At 39.8% G+C, this 17,986-nt stretch overlaps 1 protein-coding gene across 1 annotated transcript in view; it reads right to left on the bottom strand.

The window, feature by feature from the left end:
* KDM5B (lysine demethylase 5B) overlaps positions 1 to 17,986 on the bottom strand; it is a 90,058-nt gene that overhangs the window by 56,335 nt on the left and 15,737 nt on the right. The window contains exons 2-4 of the mRNA XM_080824025.1: positions 4,427 to 4,504; positions 2,036 to 2,158; positions 1,134 to 1,304 (exon numbers count right to left, since the gene is read on the bottom strand). Coding sequence (XP_080680151.1) covers positions 1,134 to 1,304; positions 2,036 to 2,158; positions 4,427 to 4,504 — 372 coding nt within the window. The remainder of the gene's footprint in view (positions 1 to 1,133; positions 1,305 to 2,035; positions 2,159 to 4,426; positions 4,505 to 17,986) is intronic.

Raw genomic sequence — 17,986 nt, 5'->3', positions numbered from 1 at the left:
TCTAAGCTGGAAAGAAAGCTCTCCTGGAATCGAGAAGGGAGAAAGGAAAGAAAAATGCAATGCTATAAAAATCTATAGGATTTGAGCATTACAGATGGTACGTCTATAATATCAAGACAGAGTTCTGATTAGTAGTTTACCCTCTGAAACTATGTTATTAACTTTCTAACTTCACTATAGCACAGTAACAATTCTTAAAATTACAGGGCTTACAGCTCTTGCCTTAGAATAACTCAAAGGGTATGAACAGATTATGACATTGCTCTTTCCATCAGTGTCTTGAAATAAGTAGGAAGGTTTTATAATACAGTTATACTTTAATTACAACAAAAAGTTCCTATTTGAATAAGTTGGCAGATATCATCTTTCTAAGAACAAACATGGCTACACAGAACTATTAGAAGAGGGATCCATTAGCTATCTAGCCATTATTAAGTCCCCTACCTTTTACCCCCATCAGCATTGTATCTGAAAATTTCCTTGGAGATTTCAGCTGGCCAGAGAACAGGTAGGCAAGTTATTTCACAGGTCGTACTTTCATGTGACAATTAGGAATATGATCGCCAACGTACGTGAATGCAAAAGCATGAACCATAACAAGATAATAATCAACCTGTCATAAGGAAGACGCAGTTTTCGTGAAGTTAAACACAGACTTCAGCCTCGGACAGCAAAAGGCTATTTCCTCCACAAACATATTCATTCCAGAAACAAAATTCTAAGTATGGCTGCTCTCAAAACAGAGTAACACAAACACTGGAGGAAAAATTCACAAAACAAAATCTTCTCAACAATTCACAAAACAAAGTCTTTCACAGAGAATTAATTAAGGCCTCTTCATTCACCCTGAAAGACAACATACCAATAAGCTGGGAAATAAAACAGGTTAAAGTTGGGGCACCTGGGTGGCTCAGTGGGTTAGGCCTCTGCCTTTGGCTCAGGTCATGATCTCAGGGTCCTGGGATGGAGCCCCGCGTCGGGCTCTCTGCTCAGCAGGGAGCCTGCTTCCCCATCTCTCTCTGCCTGACTCTCTGCCTACTTGTGATCTCTCTCTCTGTCAAATAAATAAAATCTTAAAAAAAAAACAAAAACAAAAACAAAAAAAACAGGTTAAAGTTGACCTGAATACTCACCCTCAAACTGTCTCCTGACAGGAACAAGTTGTAGGGATTGAGGATGCGTTCATAATGCCCTCTGATATGGGACCCCACAGCTTTGCCAGGAGCAAATCCCATCTTGGTGGCAATTTTGGTCCATTTTCTATCCTTGCAAACAACTGTAAATCCACCTTCTTCTGCAACTAACTGTTAACAGCAAAAAGAAATCAGAAACGCCTATACAGAAATCACTTCGAATTCCCTCTTACCTAGGTACAACTCCAAGAACAGAATGTTCTTGGCTGTGGTAATTTTTAAAAATACATTTCCCAAGTCAGACGAAAATACATATGCACTACTTATTTCAAGCTAGAAAATTAGAAGATCACTTTTGACAATACAGTCCATAAACATTTTGTACCCCCAAAAGCTACTTCTCAGCTCCCCAGAGCAGTCAAGATTTTCTGGGAGAAAGAACTAGATCAACAATTAAATCTGTAACAAAGAACAAATCCTAGCACTTGGTCTAACGCAGTAACCCTCAAAAATCTCCATAAACTAAGGAGTGGGAGAGATGGTACCATTTTGGGGAAAAGAACGTAGGCTTTACATTGAAGTAAACCTGAATTTCAGGTATCAGCCTTTAGAGCTTGGTCAATTTTCTCCCTAAGCCCCAGCTGTTTTAACTATAATAAAACAGAAAGGAGTATCTTACAGAAATATTGTTAAGTTTTAAAATGATACCCACAAAAGGTGGCAGCAAAATATTTCACAAGGCTTTCAGACCTGACAAAGAGAGCCTAAATATCACTCAAGTGAATGGAGAATTTCATTTTACATTTCAAACAATAACTTTTTTTTTTTTTTAAGATTAGGAAGATCAAATTTATGCTGGCAGAAAAGCACTAAAATGAGGGAGATGGCCCTTGGCCTCTTACCTTATTGAGCTGAAACAAGTCCAAGATCTTCCTCTCCACATGTGGAATTTTCAGAGTACTTCCCTGTAACTCCCAGTACTTTGCAATCTGGTCCAAGAAATTCAGTTTTACTCGAGTTTGAGCCTAAATGACAAAGAAATGAATTTTAATCTCACCTAGCTCATTTTAAAAATCCTGTGTGTGTGGTATTTTCACTCTTAGAATATTTAAGTGAGGTGTGCCTGGGTGGCACCGTGGGTTGAGCATCCAACTTTTCCTTTCGGTTCAGGTCATGATTTCAGGGTCCTGAGACTGAACCCCACATGGGGCTCTGTGCTCAGTGCAGAGACTGCTTGAATTCTCTCCCTCTGCGCCCCCACTCATGCTCTCTCTCTCTAAAATAAAAAAACTTAAAAAAAAAAAAAAGATATAAGTAAAGTATCACTCCTAAATCCAATAGAGAAACTGCAAAAAAATATACAAAATAAAGCTGGTGGAATAATCATACATTAATTCAACAAAAATTTAATTCAATGCCTACCATGTGTAAGCAAAGAGTTAAACAAACTAAGCCTCCCTTAAGTAGGCACTCTGAAAAGGGCTTCACTTATGGAGCACTAAAGCACAATTTTACTATTGGTTAAAATTATATGACAAGTAAGTTTCTATATGCCCCTCTAGGTCTTTTTACAACTCGGGTATTTTATGAGACTTGACACACTGCCTATTGCACTAAGGAGGCACCTTAATTGGGATATTTTGAAGCTCTGTTCTTTCCAAGCACAAATTTTCTTATTTTCTCAAACACAAATCTAAAAACAGATTTTACAACAGTGATTCCATACCAATTTTAATGAGTCCTAATAAGGTAACAGAAAACTAGGAGACACTTTTTTTTTTTTTAGGATTTATTTATTTATTTGACAGAGAAATCACAAGTAGGCAGATGTAGGCAGAGAGGCAAGCAGAGAGAGAGGGAGAAGCATGCTCCCTGTTGAGCAGAGAGCCTGATGTGGGGCTCGATCCCAGGACCCTGAGATCAGGACCCGAGCTGAAGGCAGCTGCTTAAACGACTGAGCCACCAGGTGCCCCAAGGAGACACTTTTTTTTTTTTAAACTTAAAAAAAAAAAAAAAAAAAGTTTTTTTAAAGATTTTATTTGTCAGAGAGAGAGAGAGAGAGAGAGAGCGCGCGCGAGCGCACCAGCAGGGGGAGTGGCAGGCAGAGGGAGAAGCAAGCTCCCCGAGGAGCAAGGGGCCGATGAGGGACACGATGACAGGACCCTAGGATCATGACCTGAGCTGAAAGCAGACCCTTAACCGACTGAGCCACCAAGGTGCCCCAGGAGACACTTTCTTAATTAAATGTTATTCCTTTTATTACTGTTGTCTGTAAGTCATTAAAAATTGTTTTTGTCATTTTTCTTTCCCCTCCTTGAAAATTAAGTTTAAGTCAGACAGTTTTAAGAGTTTTATCTTCCTCAAGGGCAAAACTGAGATAATGTTCAGATGTTCCCAAAAACAGTCCAAGACCTCAAAGTTAGTACCCATTTCCTATCTTTGGAGCTCAACTTAAAAATACAGACATTAGATTCTACTACCACCAAATCCATGCTACTACCACAGAATCCCAGCAAACATGTGCTCCATTTAAGTTAAAAAGGTTTGGTTTTTCTAATGGAAAAGCAAAACATGATTCAATGTTAAAATCATTAGAAGGCACCTGGATGGCTCAGTTGGCGGGGCGGCTGCCTTGGGCTCAGGTCATGATCCCAGTGTTTCAAGATCGAGTCCCGCATCAGGCTCCCGGCTCCACAGGGAGTCTGTTTCTCCCTCTGACCTACCCCCTCATGCTCTCTCTCACTGTCCCTCTCTCAAATAAATAAATATCTTAAAAAAAAAATCAGATTAGATAAAGGTTAATGTAAACATTATTTCTGGGTTATCAACACCCAACTCTCATTCACCCTGTACTTTAGGGTTTCAGTAGCAAAGGGATTGAAGAAACATCATCTCTTCTCTAGAGAATACCCAAGTTAAGTATTCCTCACTCCTTCTTAGGAAATTAAAGTGTGTTATTAAGTCTAAGTAAAGATGTGTATTTGGAAGAAAATTAGAGCTGGAAATCTTTTCCATTAGATGGTTTTCAAAGTACATTCCTTTCCAAATCTAAATTCTTGTGGCTGTCATTTAGAAAGATGTGTATGAATTAAGAGGTCAACAATGATTGACTAAAATCGGTGTTTTTAGTGAAATCTTGATTGCTACAAGGGCCTTACTGCCATTTGTTTTACCACGATTATCAATGACTGGCCATAATTTAGCTTCACTAAAACCGCTAGATTTGTGACAGAGATTCTTCAAAGAAAGTCCCTCTGGTATACAGTCCACCAGAACAACAGTTAAGATATTACCTCCAATTCATTCAGCCTCTGGATACGTGGAGTAAAATGAAGTTTGTCAACATCACATGCAAATGGTGGCTGCCAATCCTAGGGGAGAAGCAAATGCTTTGATTAGAAGAATTTATAATTCTGACATTTTAAAAAAATTCTGTTAAAACCCCAGGTGAGTAAAACATACTATCTCTAACCACTTAAATAAAATAGAACATGGATAATAGTTTAACCTTTTTTCCACCAGAACAGCAGAATATGTATGATTACCCTTCTCCATACAAATGATGCAGCCTGTGCACACCCCTCTTCACACCTTTCAAATGAGTAGTTACTTAACCGCAAGCTGTTGAAAAACCCCTGCCTTTAAAGTTTATTCGTGGGGCCCCTGGGTGGCTCAGTCCTTAAGCGTCTGCCTTCAGCTTGGGTCATGATCCCAGGGTCCTGGGATCAAGTCCTGCAACGAGCCCCGCATCGGGCTCCCTGCTTGACGGGCAGCCTGCTTCCCCCTCTCCCACTTCCCCTGCTTGTGTTCCCTCTCTGTCTCTCTCTCTGTCAAACAAATAAATTAAATGAAAGGAAAAAAAATAAAGTTCAATTATTTTTAGTAATCTCTACACCCAACACAGGGCTCCAACTCACAACCCCAAGATCAAGAATCACATGCTCTTCGGACTGAGCCAGACAGGAGCCTCCCGCAAAAATCACATTCCTCTATTCCATAAAAGGTATCTTTTTACAAAACAGCTGTATTAACGTCAAAACATCCATAAACTAAGGGCACCTGGGTGGCTCAGTGGGTCAAAGCCCCTGCCTTCGGCTCGGGTCATGATCCCAGGGTCCTGGGATCAAGCCCCGCATCGGGCTCTCCGCTCAGCGGGGAGCCTGCTTCCCCCTCTCCCTGCCTGCCTCTCTGCCTACTTGTGATGTCTCTCTCTGTCAAATAAATAAAATCTTGAAAATAAATAAATAAATAACATCCATAAACTAAATAACATCCATAAACTAAATTTTTATATGTAACTTCCTAGTTACCTTAACTTTTATTATAAAATTAAAGTTAAGTTTGGGGATGGTGGTGAAGACTGCCATTCAAGACTAATTTTAAAGAATCGTCCTTAATGTATCTACTGCTACAGATTCTTAGAACTGCTGTCATGAGGAAATAATCAGACAAGGAAAAGTATTATGCTACCTATAAGTAGAGAAAACTGCAAACAACTTAAATGTCCACAGTAGGAGGATATTTAAAGGAATAAAAATTATGCTTTATTAATGGGGGCGCCTGGGTGGCGCAGTGTTAAGCAGCTGCTTCTGGCTCAGGTCACGATCTCGGTAGTCCCACATCTGGCTCCTTGCTCCCTCTCCCTCTGCCTGCTGCTCCCCCTGCTTATGTTCCCACGCGCGCGCTCTCTCTCTCTCTCTCTCTCTCTAATAAATAAATAAATAAATCTTAAAAAAGAAAAATTACGGGGCACCTGGCTGGCTCAGTGTTATTAAGTCTCTGCTTTCAGCTCAGGTCATGATCTCTGGGTCCTGGGATCAAGTCTCACACTGGGCTCTCTGCTTGGCAGGGAGCCTGCCTCCCCCCCCAACCCTCTGCCTGCCTCTCTCTGTCTACTTTTGATCTCTGTCAAACAAACAAAAAAATCTTTAAAAAAAGAAAAGAAAAGAAAAATTATGCTGCATTAATGAGTACAGAGTTTCAGTTTGGAATAATGAACAAGTTCTGGAGATATATTAGTGTTAATGGTTATTTTTTAAAAAGATTTTATTTATTTATTTGACAGAGAGAAAGACAGTGGAGGAGAGAGAGAGAGAGAGAGAACAAGTGAGGGTGTGGGAGAGGGAGAAGCAGGCTTCCCACAAAGCAAGGAGCCGGATGCAGGGCTCAATCCCAGGACCCCTGGATCATGACCTGACCTAAAGGCAGACTCTTAACAACTGAGCCACTCAGGTGCCTGGCGTTAATGGTTACAAATATACTTAATGTCACTGAATTGTACCCTTAAAATTATTACAATGGTAAATTCTTTATTATGCATATTATAATATTTTAACACATTTTAAAAAGCAAAAAGACAAAAAATTATGCAGTGGTAGAGCTCTATTTATTGACACTGAAAGATGTTCCTTATATATTTGTTAAGGAGGAAAAGAAAAGCAGACTATGCAATATAAAAGTATAACATTGGAAAGATATACAGCAAAAACAATTAATAGTGGTTGTCTTTGGTGGTAGGATTACAGACGATTTTCTTTCACTTCCTTAGCCATTTCAAATACAATCTGAAGTATGTTACATACATTAAATAACATTTCTTACATATTAAATAAATTACTTTGGATTAAGAAAATACAAGGAAGTTCACAGTCTTTTTACCCTATTTCACACCCAGTTTGTTCTAAGAAAATAATTCACTCGGAATCAACATACATGAAATTAACTACAGTATAATGTTAGAAAGATGACTGATACTATAACAACACTGAATATTATACAGCATTTTAAAATTCTAGATTTATGAAGAACTCATACCAATAAATAAAACATAGAAAAATGGACAAATTATGTTAGTAGTTATCAAGAAAAAAGGGCTAGCTGTAAAAAGACTGGAGTCCAACTTTACTCAAAATTCTTGTGCTCGCTTCGGCAGCACATATACCAACCTTACTCAAAATTCAAAAAATACACAAGATCCCCGTGTTTTTACCTACCAGGTTAGCAATGATTTAAAATATACACACCACCAGTATTAGCAATATGTGAGGAAATGTGGACCCTGATGATTAGTATGCTGTTTCTGGAGGTCAATTAGAAAGCATCAAATTTTTAAAGGTCTATTGACCCAGCAATTCCTCAGGTTAGAATTTATAAATATTTGTTACCATTCACAACACCAAAATATAGAGGAAAAAGAAAATTAACTGCAGAATTGTTTTTGGTTTTTTTTTTTAAATTTTTTTTAAAAGATTTTATTTAATTTGACAGACAGAGATGACAGGTAGGCAGAGAGGCAGGCAGAGAGAGAGGAAGGGAAGCAGGCTCGCTGCTGAGCAGAGAGCCCGATGTGGGGCTCGATCCGAGAACCCTGGGTCATGACCTGAGCTGAAGGCGGAGGCTTTAACCCACTGAGCCACCCAGGCGCCCTGCAGAATTGTTTCAACTTAAGACCTTACTAATGGGGCATCTGGCTGGCTCAGCGGGTGGAACATGAGGCTCTTGATCTCAGTTTGAGCCCACATCGGGTGTGGAGATTACTTAAAAAAAAAAAAAATCCTAGAAAGAAAAAAAACCCTTAGTATCTATCAGTGAAGAATAAGGTAAGTAAATGTTGTCACATCTGTAAATAGCAATAAAATACTCTGCAGCTGCAATAAAGAAAAAAAATCTACATGTTCTAAATATAGAAAGACAGCCAAGACTGAATGAGTAAAAAAACCTAAAACATGTAAAATCGTGCAAACAGTATTACATGTATGTAAATTTTAAAGACTTTCATAATAGGAGGGGGAAAGAGATTATTATTTGACAGACAGATCACAAGTAGGCAGAGAGGCAGTCAGAGAGAGAGAGAGGAGGAAGCAGGCTCCCTGCTGAGCAGAGAGCCCCACGTGGGACCCTGGGATCATGATCTGAGCAGAAGGCAGAGGTTTTAATCCACTGAGCCACCCAGGCACCCCGAAAGAGATTATTATTATTTCGATTCTATATTATTAGAATTTTTAGTACTATTGGTTAGTTTTAGTTTAGAAGTAAAACAAGGTCTGGGGCACCTGGCTAATTCTGCCTCAGTTCGTGGAGAATACAATTCTTGATCTTTGGGTCCTTAATTCAGATCCCACACTGGGCACAGAGCTTACTTTAGACCAAAAAAAAAGTAAAAGAAGGTTTTGTTTTACTGATCAGAAGACTTCAGTAAAGTACCCACCAGCGATGCCTGATAAACTATTATGTTAAAAAGATTACATTTTACCACAATTTCAGATCAGAAACTGGTACAAAGCTATTTACTATTATTACTATTACTATTACTATTTACTATTAGAATACCAAAAAGAGGGGTGCCTAGGTGGCTCAGTCGTTAGGCATCTGCTTTCCAACTTGGGTCATGATCCCAGGGTCCTGGGATGGAGCTCGGGGGTTCCTGCTCAGCAGGAAGCCTGCTTCTCCCTCTTCCACTCCCCCTGCTTGTGTTCCCTCTCTTGCTGTGTCTATGTCAAATAAATAAATAAAATCTTTAAAAAGAAAATACCAAAAAGAAGAAACAAAAAAAAGAAAAAGAAAAAAAAAGTGGCAGCACTACCTATTTAAAAAGGTCATCACAGATAAGGGTTTCAAATATTTTATGTTGTCACACTGCCTCTTTCACAAAGTATGGCTCCTGTTTCAAAGTCAGTTGTCATTTAAAGAAATACTATACTTTGTTAATCAACTTAAAAATATTACCTGCTCCATCCTGGGTCGGAAAGGTGCAAGTCATTTATTTTTGTTTGGCTTGATAACTAAAGATAAGGAAAGCAATGTGTTTAATTATATAGAACACAACGTAGTGGAAGACGATCACATTGCTCAATATTCTATCACAGGCTAAGAGGAAGACTTTATGTTGCTCAGAGATTTGCTCTCTTATATCTCATAAAAGCTGTAGGCTTTCTAAAATGAACTGATCTGGGTTGAAGGTTATACCAAAAATGTATCAAAGATAATATGTAAGAATATACAAGTAAATGATTAACATACTGTCCACATAGCCTAAGAATTGTATAAACTAAGACTTACGGGTAATGTAGGACATCCCCTGATTAATCAAGTCAGCCTTTTTCTTTTCCAAATAGGCCTTCTAATCCCAAAACACAATGATAGGAAATTAATTTCATCTTATCTATATATTAAAGTTTTATATACTACAGTGAGTTATGTCTTTGTATGTACGTATGTATGTATATGTATGTATTATATAACATATGCTTATTTTATACTGAAGCTTTTTCAAATAAAATGAATCCTAAAAATAAAGCATCAGGAGGAAAACAGAACATATCTATCACTAAGGAAGTTCACACAGCAGGATATAATAAGCTAAAAACTAAAACTCAGAAGATCATTCCTTCATTAAATACAGATCACTGAAAACTATCACTTCTAGTTACAGAGAATGAGGAAAAATGGGATGCCATTTAGTTTCATGACTTTCACTGTCAGCTGCAAAGCTTTACTACAATAAAAGAATTACATATTATTTGCAATGCTCACATTGAAATACTAGAATTAAGGTATCACTGGCTGAGTCTTGCCTCAATGAACTCTAACTTTTAAATGGGGAGAAAAAGCCAGCAAAGAAGGAAAGAAACCATCAAATAACAGTGTGATAATTTGGGGTTTGACACTTAAGTATCTAAAGGGGATACCATGTAATCTAACCAAAACTTTTAGTCCCGAACAATAAAATGATTCACAAATCATTTTTCTAGCACAAAAAGAGCATTTCCATACTAACTAGGTGTTCTAAGAGTTCATAGATTGCAAGGCATCCCATATAAATTTCCTGCTAAGATTTTAAAACTTAAAAATTTCTTTTAGAGGTGCCTGGGTGGTTCAGTCAGTTAAGGGAACAACTCTTGATTTAGGCTCAGGTCATGATATCAGGGTCATGGGACTGAGCCCCACGTCGGGCTCCAAACTCAGTGCAGAGTCTTGCTTGAGTTTCTCTCTCCCTCTTCCTCGGCCCTCTCTCTCTCTTACACTGAAATAAATAAGTCTTTTTAAAGCCTTCATTTTGAAAGGCTTATTTATTATTATTATTTAACTATTATTTAAACGTTCAATTATTTTCCTAAGCACTAAAAAAATATATTCCTTGGAAGGCAATTAAATGGGAAGTTGAAGCTTCAAAATCATCAGAGGCCTGCGAAACATCAAGCAAACATTTTCCTTAGTCCCAGCACTAACTGAGCAACAACTTACAGTACATTTAACCAAGAAATGTGCAATAAAATTGACCAATGGGAGATTAACTTAACTTTCATAGGATGCTAAGAATTTTTCAAAAACTCCATGAAAATTCACTCTGCAAATGATCCCCAACTAGCATCCACATATCAGAATACTGTCTTAATCTTTCTAAATACAGAGAAACTATCACCATTTTGAGATCTAACACTAAGAAAAATTAGAAGGTACATACTTTACAAAAAGGCTTTTCCAGAAGCTGGTTCTCGGACTCCTGCAGACAAACTAACTTTTAAAAACTAATGTCAAGGGGCGCCTGAGTGGCTCAGTCCACTGGGCATCTGCCTTCAGCTCAGGTCATGATCTCAGGGTTCTGGGATCGGGCTCCCTACTCAGCGGGGAGTCTGCTTCTCCCTCTGCCTCTGCCCCTTCCCCTGCTCGGGTTTGCTCTCTCACTCTCAAATATATAAATAAAATCTTTAAAAAAAATCAATGTCAAAAGCTCATTCTGGTTAGTTTACAAACAATAACATTAACTAAGAACCACCGTATTTTGTAACTGCATGTGCTCTATGAAAGCCAGTCACGACAGAATAAACGCACTCAAAGGATTTTTAATCCAGTGCAGCAGAGCTAATAAACTTTGTGCCTGAATCCAGAGTCTGTTTCTAGGTTATCAACACAGTAACACAAAATGATAGTGCAAAATTTTAAGGAACCGAACAAAGAATCTGTTAGTATTTTAAGTCAAGTCAGAAAATTTTTCAGTTAAGCCACCAAGATTTATCAACCTAAATAAAGATTTTTTTGAGCTGTTTATTTGAGAGCTCAGTGGTGGGAGGAATGGTGTTGGTGAGGAGGCAGAGAAGGAGAGGGAGACAGAGAATCCCAAGCAGGTGCCACATGCAGCACACAGCATGGAGCCCAACATGGGGCTCAATCCCACAATCCTAAAATCATGACCCCAGAGGAAATCCAGAGTCAGATTCTTAACCAACTGAGCCACTCAGGCGCCCTTCAAACTTAATAAATATCTGAGTAGCACATATTGAAGTATGTATGAAGTACAATTTAAAAGACTACTTTCTCATACATTAACGGTTTCATGTCAACAGGATGTCCTTAAGACAAATTCAAGGAGGAAGAACTGGGCAGAGCATAATCATTATAAATCCCCATTTATAAAAGACAAGCAGAGTTACTATTTGTGAGCCCCTCAGTGGAATCCACTGACCACTCACTGATGGGCGGTCTACCAGGAAAGTTCTGTAATACAAGACTTCAGTGTCTTCCCAAAAGAAATAAAATGTGTTAGATACGTACGACTAATTTCTCCCTTTTTTCTTAATTCCCTCTGGATAGGCTTGGCACTACGGAGCTTTAATTAGCCACCCATTTGTTCAAAGTCTGTTTAAGATCTCCCATCCTTAGTGAGCCACTAATAAAAAAAACAAACAAAAACAATGAGAATTTTCTTTTTAGACTTTAGAATCACACTTTTCTTCCTTAAATCAGAGATTCTTACATTGTATAGAATTGAGTGTATGTGGATTCTTGCCAGCCAGTTTACAGCTTTCACCAGGGTTTCAAAGGGGTATGTAATCTCAAAAAAGAAAGAAAAAAAGTCCTGGGTTTGGCTTTCATAAATTTTTGTACCTCCAAGTTCTTATCTCACTACCCCAACCTACTTTTTTCAGTCCCTTCTTGTACTTAACCAAGACATGATAATGGATAAGATGCATGACTCCTCAGAATGTCAGGAGGTTGTACATATTACAGTATAGGACACAAAGAGCAATGCACTTAGAAGTCAGAAGACCTGGATTTGCATTTTGGTTCTTTAACAGCCACTAGAAGGATCTTAACTTTTCAATTTGAAATGTACAAACAAGAGCCACCTTCAAACTATGGATAAAATTAAAACGACAAATATAAAGCATTGTTTATTGTAAAACAAAAATAGAAAGTACGATATTTACATTAAGTTCTGATCACTGAAACATCATTTCTTCTAGCAAAAAGTCACTGCAGAGGGGCACCTGGGTGGCTCAGTGGGTTAAGGCCTCTACCTTCGGCTTGGGTCATGATCCCAGAGTCCTGGGATAGAGCCCTGAATTGGGCTCTCTGGTCAGCAGGGAGCTTGCTTCTCCCTCTCTCTCTCTGTGCCTGCCTCTCTGCCTACTTGTGATCTGTCAAATAAATAAATAAATCTTAAAAAAACAAAAAAAGGTCACTGCAGCCTCAACTTTCAAGGACCATCGGACCTCTAAGCTTTATCTTTAAGGATTCTATCCTTCCAGCCTAACTCTAGTTGGCATCAGGGCAATTTCAACCCAGATTAAAGGACTCCCTTATATTTCCACACCCCGCCGCCCAGTTACTTCTCCAATGCTCATTTTTAAAGCACAATGACATCATTTCCTTTATCCTTGTAGAGTAAAATAGTTGTGAAAGAGGATACGCTCTGGAGTCACACTGCCTGGGTTCAAATCCTGACCCTGTGGGCTTTGTACTAATCTCCCCGTACTTCGGGTGCATGTATAAAGGGGAAACTATGAGGCTTAAATACATGTAAAAGCCTTTAGACAGGTCCTGGCATTTACAAAGTAAATGGTCAAAAATGTTAGTCACGGGACGCCTGGGTGATTCAGTGGGTTAAAGCCTCTGCCTTCCACTCAGGTCATGATCCCAGGGTCCTGGGATCGAGCCCTGAATAGGGCTCTCTGCTCAGTGGAGAGCCTGCTTCATCCTCTCTCTCTCTGCCTGCCTCTCTGCCTACTTGTAATCTGTCTGTCAAATAAATAAATAAAATCTTTAAAAAAAAAAAAGGACCTTTAAAAAAAAATGTTAGTCATGAGGAAATGGTTTGTTTTTTTTTAATTATTTATTTATTTGACAGACAGAGATCACAAGTAGGCAGAGAGGCAGGCAGAGAGAGGGGGAAGGGAAGCAGGCTCCCTGCCGAGCAGAGAGCCCGATGTGGGGCTCGATCCCAGGACCCTGGAATCATGACCTGAGCCGAAGGCAGAAGGCTTTAACCCACCGAGCCACCCAGGTGCCCCTGAAACCTTGATTCTTAAATGAGAATATACTGTTAGGTTTCTCCCTCTGCCTGCTGTTCCCCCTGCTTGTGTGCCCTCTCTCTCTCTCTGCCAAATAAATAAATCTTAAAAAAAAAGGTGGGGGGAAGCAAAACACATGGGGGTGCCTAGCTGGCTCAGTCAGTGGACCATGCAACTCTTGATCTCAGAGCTGTGAGTTCAAGTCCCAGTTTGGGTGCAGAGATTACTTAAAAATAAAATCTTTAAGAAAAGAAGCAAAAATAGGGACATCTGGCGGCTCAGTCTGTTAAGCATACGCCTTCGGGCCAGGTCACAATCTCTGGGTCCTGGGATCCAGCACCGCCTCAGGTGCTTTTCCCTCTCCCTCTGCCCTCCCCTCAACTCAGGTGTGCATGCTTATGCACACATACACATACTCTCTCTCAAATAAATAAAATTTTTTTTCAAATAAATAAATTCTTTAAAAAAAAAAAGAAGCAAAAACACAATCATATCTGTTAATTATAAGTGTTATAAAACTAATAAAATGACAGGGGCGCCTGGGTGGCTCAGTGGGTTAAGCCTCTGCCTTCAGCTCAGGTCATGATCTCAGGGTCCTGGGATCGAGCCCCACATCCGGCTCTCTGCTCAGCGGGGAGCCTGCCTCCCCCTCTCTCTGTGCCTGCCTCTCTGCCTACTTGTGATCTCTCTCTCTCTCTCTGTCAAATGAATAAATAAAATCTTAAAAAAAAAACAACTAATAAAATGACAAAATAAGACCAACAAGGCCCACTTTCTTACATTTTAGTTGATACTGGTTATACGGGAAGCTTATTTTCCCTTTAGGAAACACTTTTAAATTTTCATTTCACTTCACAGAAGCACAGATAATTGAAGTTCTTACCAAACCCTCTACTACTGGTTTTAAATGTCCTCTGCAACCAGTGTACATCTTACACATGCACAGATCCTAGATTTATTTCTCCTGAGTCAGGCCTTTGCAGAACTGTTTCTCTTATGACTACAACTCTCAAACTTTTGGTCTTAGGATGCCTCTATTTTTTTAAAAGTTTTTATTCATTTGTTTGTCAGAGAGAGAGAGAGAAAGAGAGAGAGGCAGGCTCCCAGCTGAGCAAAAAGCCTGATGTGGGACTCGATCCCAGGACCCTGGGAGCATGACCTGAGCGGAAGGCAGATACTTCACCGACTGAGCCACCCAAGCGTCCCATGGATTTCTTTGAAAACTCTTAGAAATTGAGGACCTCAAAGAGCTTTAGTCTATTTAGCTTGTATCTATTCACTCTGATGACAACAGAAATTTAAAATATTTTATGTGCACCTGGCTGGCTCAGTTGGAAGAGCATGCTACTCTTGATCTCGGGGTCCAGAGTTCGAGCCCTACTTTGGGTGTAGAGATTACTCAAATAAATTAAAACTTAAAAAAAAAAAAAAAAATGTTTCGGGAACCTGGGTGGCTCAGTGGGTTAAAGCCTCTGCTTTCGGCTCGGGTCATGATCCCGGGGTCCTGGGATCGAGTCCCGCATCGGGCTCTCTGCTCAGCGGGGGACCTGCTTCCTCCTCTCCCTCTGCCTGCCTCTCTGCCTACTTGTGATCTCTGTCTGTCAAATAAATAAATAAAAATCTTTAAAAAAAAAAAAGTTTCAAATAAATTCATTTAATAATAATCAAAAAGTAAAAGAATGGCATTGTTTTATGTTGCATGTATTTTACAAATCTCTGTAATGTCTGGCTAATGGAAATAAGTCGTTGGGTGTGTGCCTTCCCACTCCACCTGCTTGTGTTCCCTCTCTGGCTGTCTCTCTCTCGGTCAAATACATAAAATCCTTAAAAAAAAAAAAAAAGCTAGAATTTCATATTTTCTTCTATAGTCAATCAGCTGTAGTATATTGTTTTGGTTTAAAGCCCATCAAGAAAATCTGGTTACATATATTTAGTTGAAAAGAGATAGTTCTTTTGGACCTGCTGAAAAGGTCTCAAGAACACTCCAAGAGTCATTCCTCAAGCCAAACCCTAGAAACAGGGGTGCCTGGGTAGCTCAGTGGTTAAGCCTCTGCCTTCGCCTCGGGTCATGATGTCAGGGTCCTGGGATCGAGCCCTGCATGGGGCTCTCTGCTCAGCGGGGAGCCTGCTTCCCCCTCTCTTTCTGCCTGCCTCTCCGCCTACTTGTGATCTCTCTGTCAAATAAATAAAATCTTAAAAAAAAAAAAAAAAAACAAACCCTGGAAAACAACTCTTAATAGTCCTTATCCCTACAGAATTCCCAACCAATCTGTCCCTCCAAGGAACTCTATCCATCCAGATTTTAAAAATAGTCCCTTTGGGGCACCTGGGTGGCTCAGTGGGTTAAAGCCTCTGCCTTCGGCTCAGGTCATGATCTCAGGGTCCTGGGACCAAGCCCCGCATTGGGCTCTCTGCTCAGCGGGGAGTCTGCTTCCCTTCCTCTCTCTCTCTGCCTGCCTCTCTGCCTACTTGTGATCTCTGTCTGTCAAATAAATAAATAAAATCTTTTTTAAAAAAATAAATAAATAAAAATAAAAATAAAAATAGTCCCTTTAAGTGTTTTCTGTATTCACTAACAATGATTTCTTGACCTATATGTGTACTGCCAACATTTTTAGAAAAGGTATACCAGTGTCAACCCAGTCTTCCCTAAAAACCCTACCACCAAAAAAGATCCTGAAACTACCAAATTAATAATTTGCAAACATAAAGAAATGATTCACAGAGGTACTAAAGGGGCACTAGGGTGGCTCAGTTGGTTAAGGATCTGCTTTCAGCTCAGGTCGTGATCCCAGGGTCCTAGGATGCAGCCCCCAGTTGGGCTCCCTGCTCAGTAGGGGAGTTTGCTTCTCACTCTGTCCTTACTCCTGCTAGTGTTCTCTCTTGCTCATTCTCTCTCAAATGAATAAGTTAAAAACAAAAAACAAAAAACACCGCTTGTACTAAAATAATTAGGGACCTTTGTTAAAATTGTAATGCCTATAATTGACAGGACCTGGTAAAAGCTGTCAGTTTACATTTTACAGACATCTTATTTACAAGAATATTAAGTGTCCAAGCACTATTTCTATGAAGGAGAACTTATTAGTAAATGAAAACACACTGGTATAAAAGGGACACCCCATGATACTTACTTTTTAAGCATCAGTCCCAATAAGGTCCTCTTTTCACCACTTTTTAAAAATTTTATTTATTTATTCAGGAGAGAGAGAGAGGGGGCGCCTGGGTGGCTCAGTTGGTTAAGTGGGTTAAGTGTCGGCCACTCAGGTCATGATCCCAGTGTCCTGAGATCGAGACCTGCATGGGGCTCCCTGCTAAGTGGGGAGCCTGCTTCTCCCTCTGCCTCTGCCTGCCGCTTCCCCTACTTGTGTTCTCTCTCACTTTCTGTCAAATGTAGAAATAAAAAAAATCTTAAAAAAAAAAAAAAAAGGAGAGACAGAGAGGAGAGAGAGAGCATGTGTTGGGGCAGAGGGATAGAGGGAGAAGTGGACTCCCCACTGAGCAGGGAGCCCACCACGAAACCTGATCCCAGGACTCTGGGATCATGATGCAAACGTAAACCGAAGGCAGATGCTTAGCCGACTGAGCCACCCAGGTGCCCCTCTCTTCCACCACTTTTTTTTTTTTTTGGAAGATTTTATTTATTTATTTGACAGAGAGAGACAACAAGAGAGGGAACAGAAGTAGGGGGAGTTGGAGAGGCAGAAGCAGGCCTCCCACAGTGCAGGGAGTGTGATGTGGGACTAGATCCCAGGACCATGAGAACATTACCTGAGCTGAAGGTAGAGGCTTAACGACTGAGCCACCTAGGTACCCCATCTTCACCACATACAATAAAACTTGGTAACAATAATCTGTATTTGTAGGACCTCTAAATGACTTAAATTTATTATCATCAAAACCATGTGGAAATACCATGGAAAAAAGTCCTCCCAAAACTTCAAAAAGATGGTTTCCTTTCCAGGCCAGTTACAGGAACAAGCTAAGTACCACCTTGTTTATAAACAGTAAGAGCAAGGGATTAGCAAGATCACGTGAAGACCTTACTCTTTCAAAAGGTCCCTAACAGGGGCACCTGGTGGTTCAGTCGGTTAAGCAGCTGCCTTCAGCTCAGGTCATGATCCCAGGGTCTTGGGATCGAGCCCCACATCAGGCTCCCTGCTCAGCAGAGAGCCTGCTTCTCTCTCTCCCTCTGCCTGCCACTCTGCTTACTTGTGCTGTCAAATACTAAAATCTTAAAAAAAAAAAAAGTCCCTAACAGATGTCTACCCCTACCAAAAAGTTACGTACTGAGGTTATTCATACAAATTTTTGTCATATTCCCAAAGTCTTATTTATATGCTTCTATTCAGAAGCATCCTTTTAAAAATCACCCAGAAGGATCATAAGAAAGCTAAATCCCTAGTGTAAATCATCTTCCACTCAAATAGGTTGACATGATAGATCACTCATGAAAATTCAAGAGGAGAACATTATTTCTTTCGGATCATTCATTGACACCTCATGACACAAAAGTCACCAAATAAAACCAGAAGAAATGTCAGATGCTTCTCCCCTACAGCA

This window comes from Martes martes (assembly GCF_963455335.1).
Source record: "Martes martes genome assembly, chromosome: 15".
NCBI lineage: Eukaryota > Metazoa > Chordata > Mammalia > Carnivora > Mustelidae > Martes > Martes martes.
This window is presented reverse-complemented; position numbering and strand designations above follow the sequence as displayed.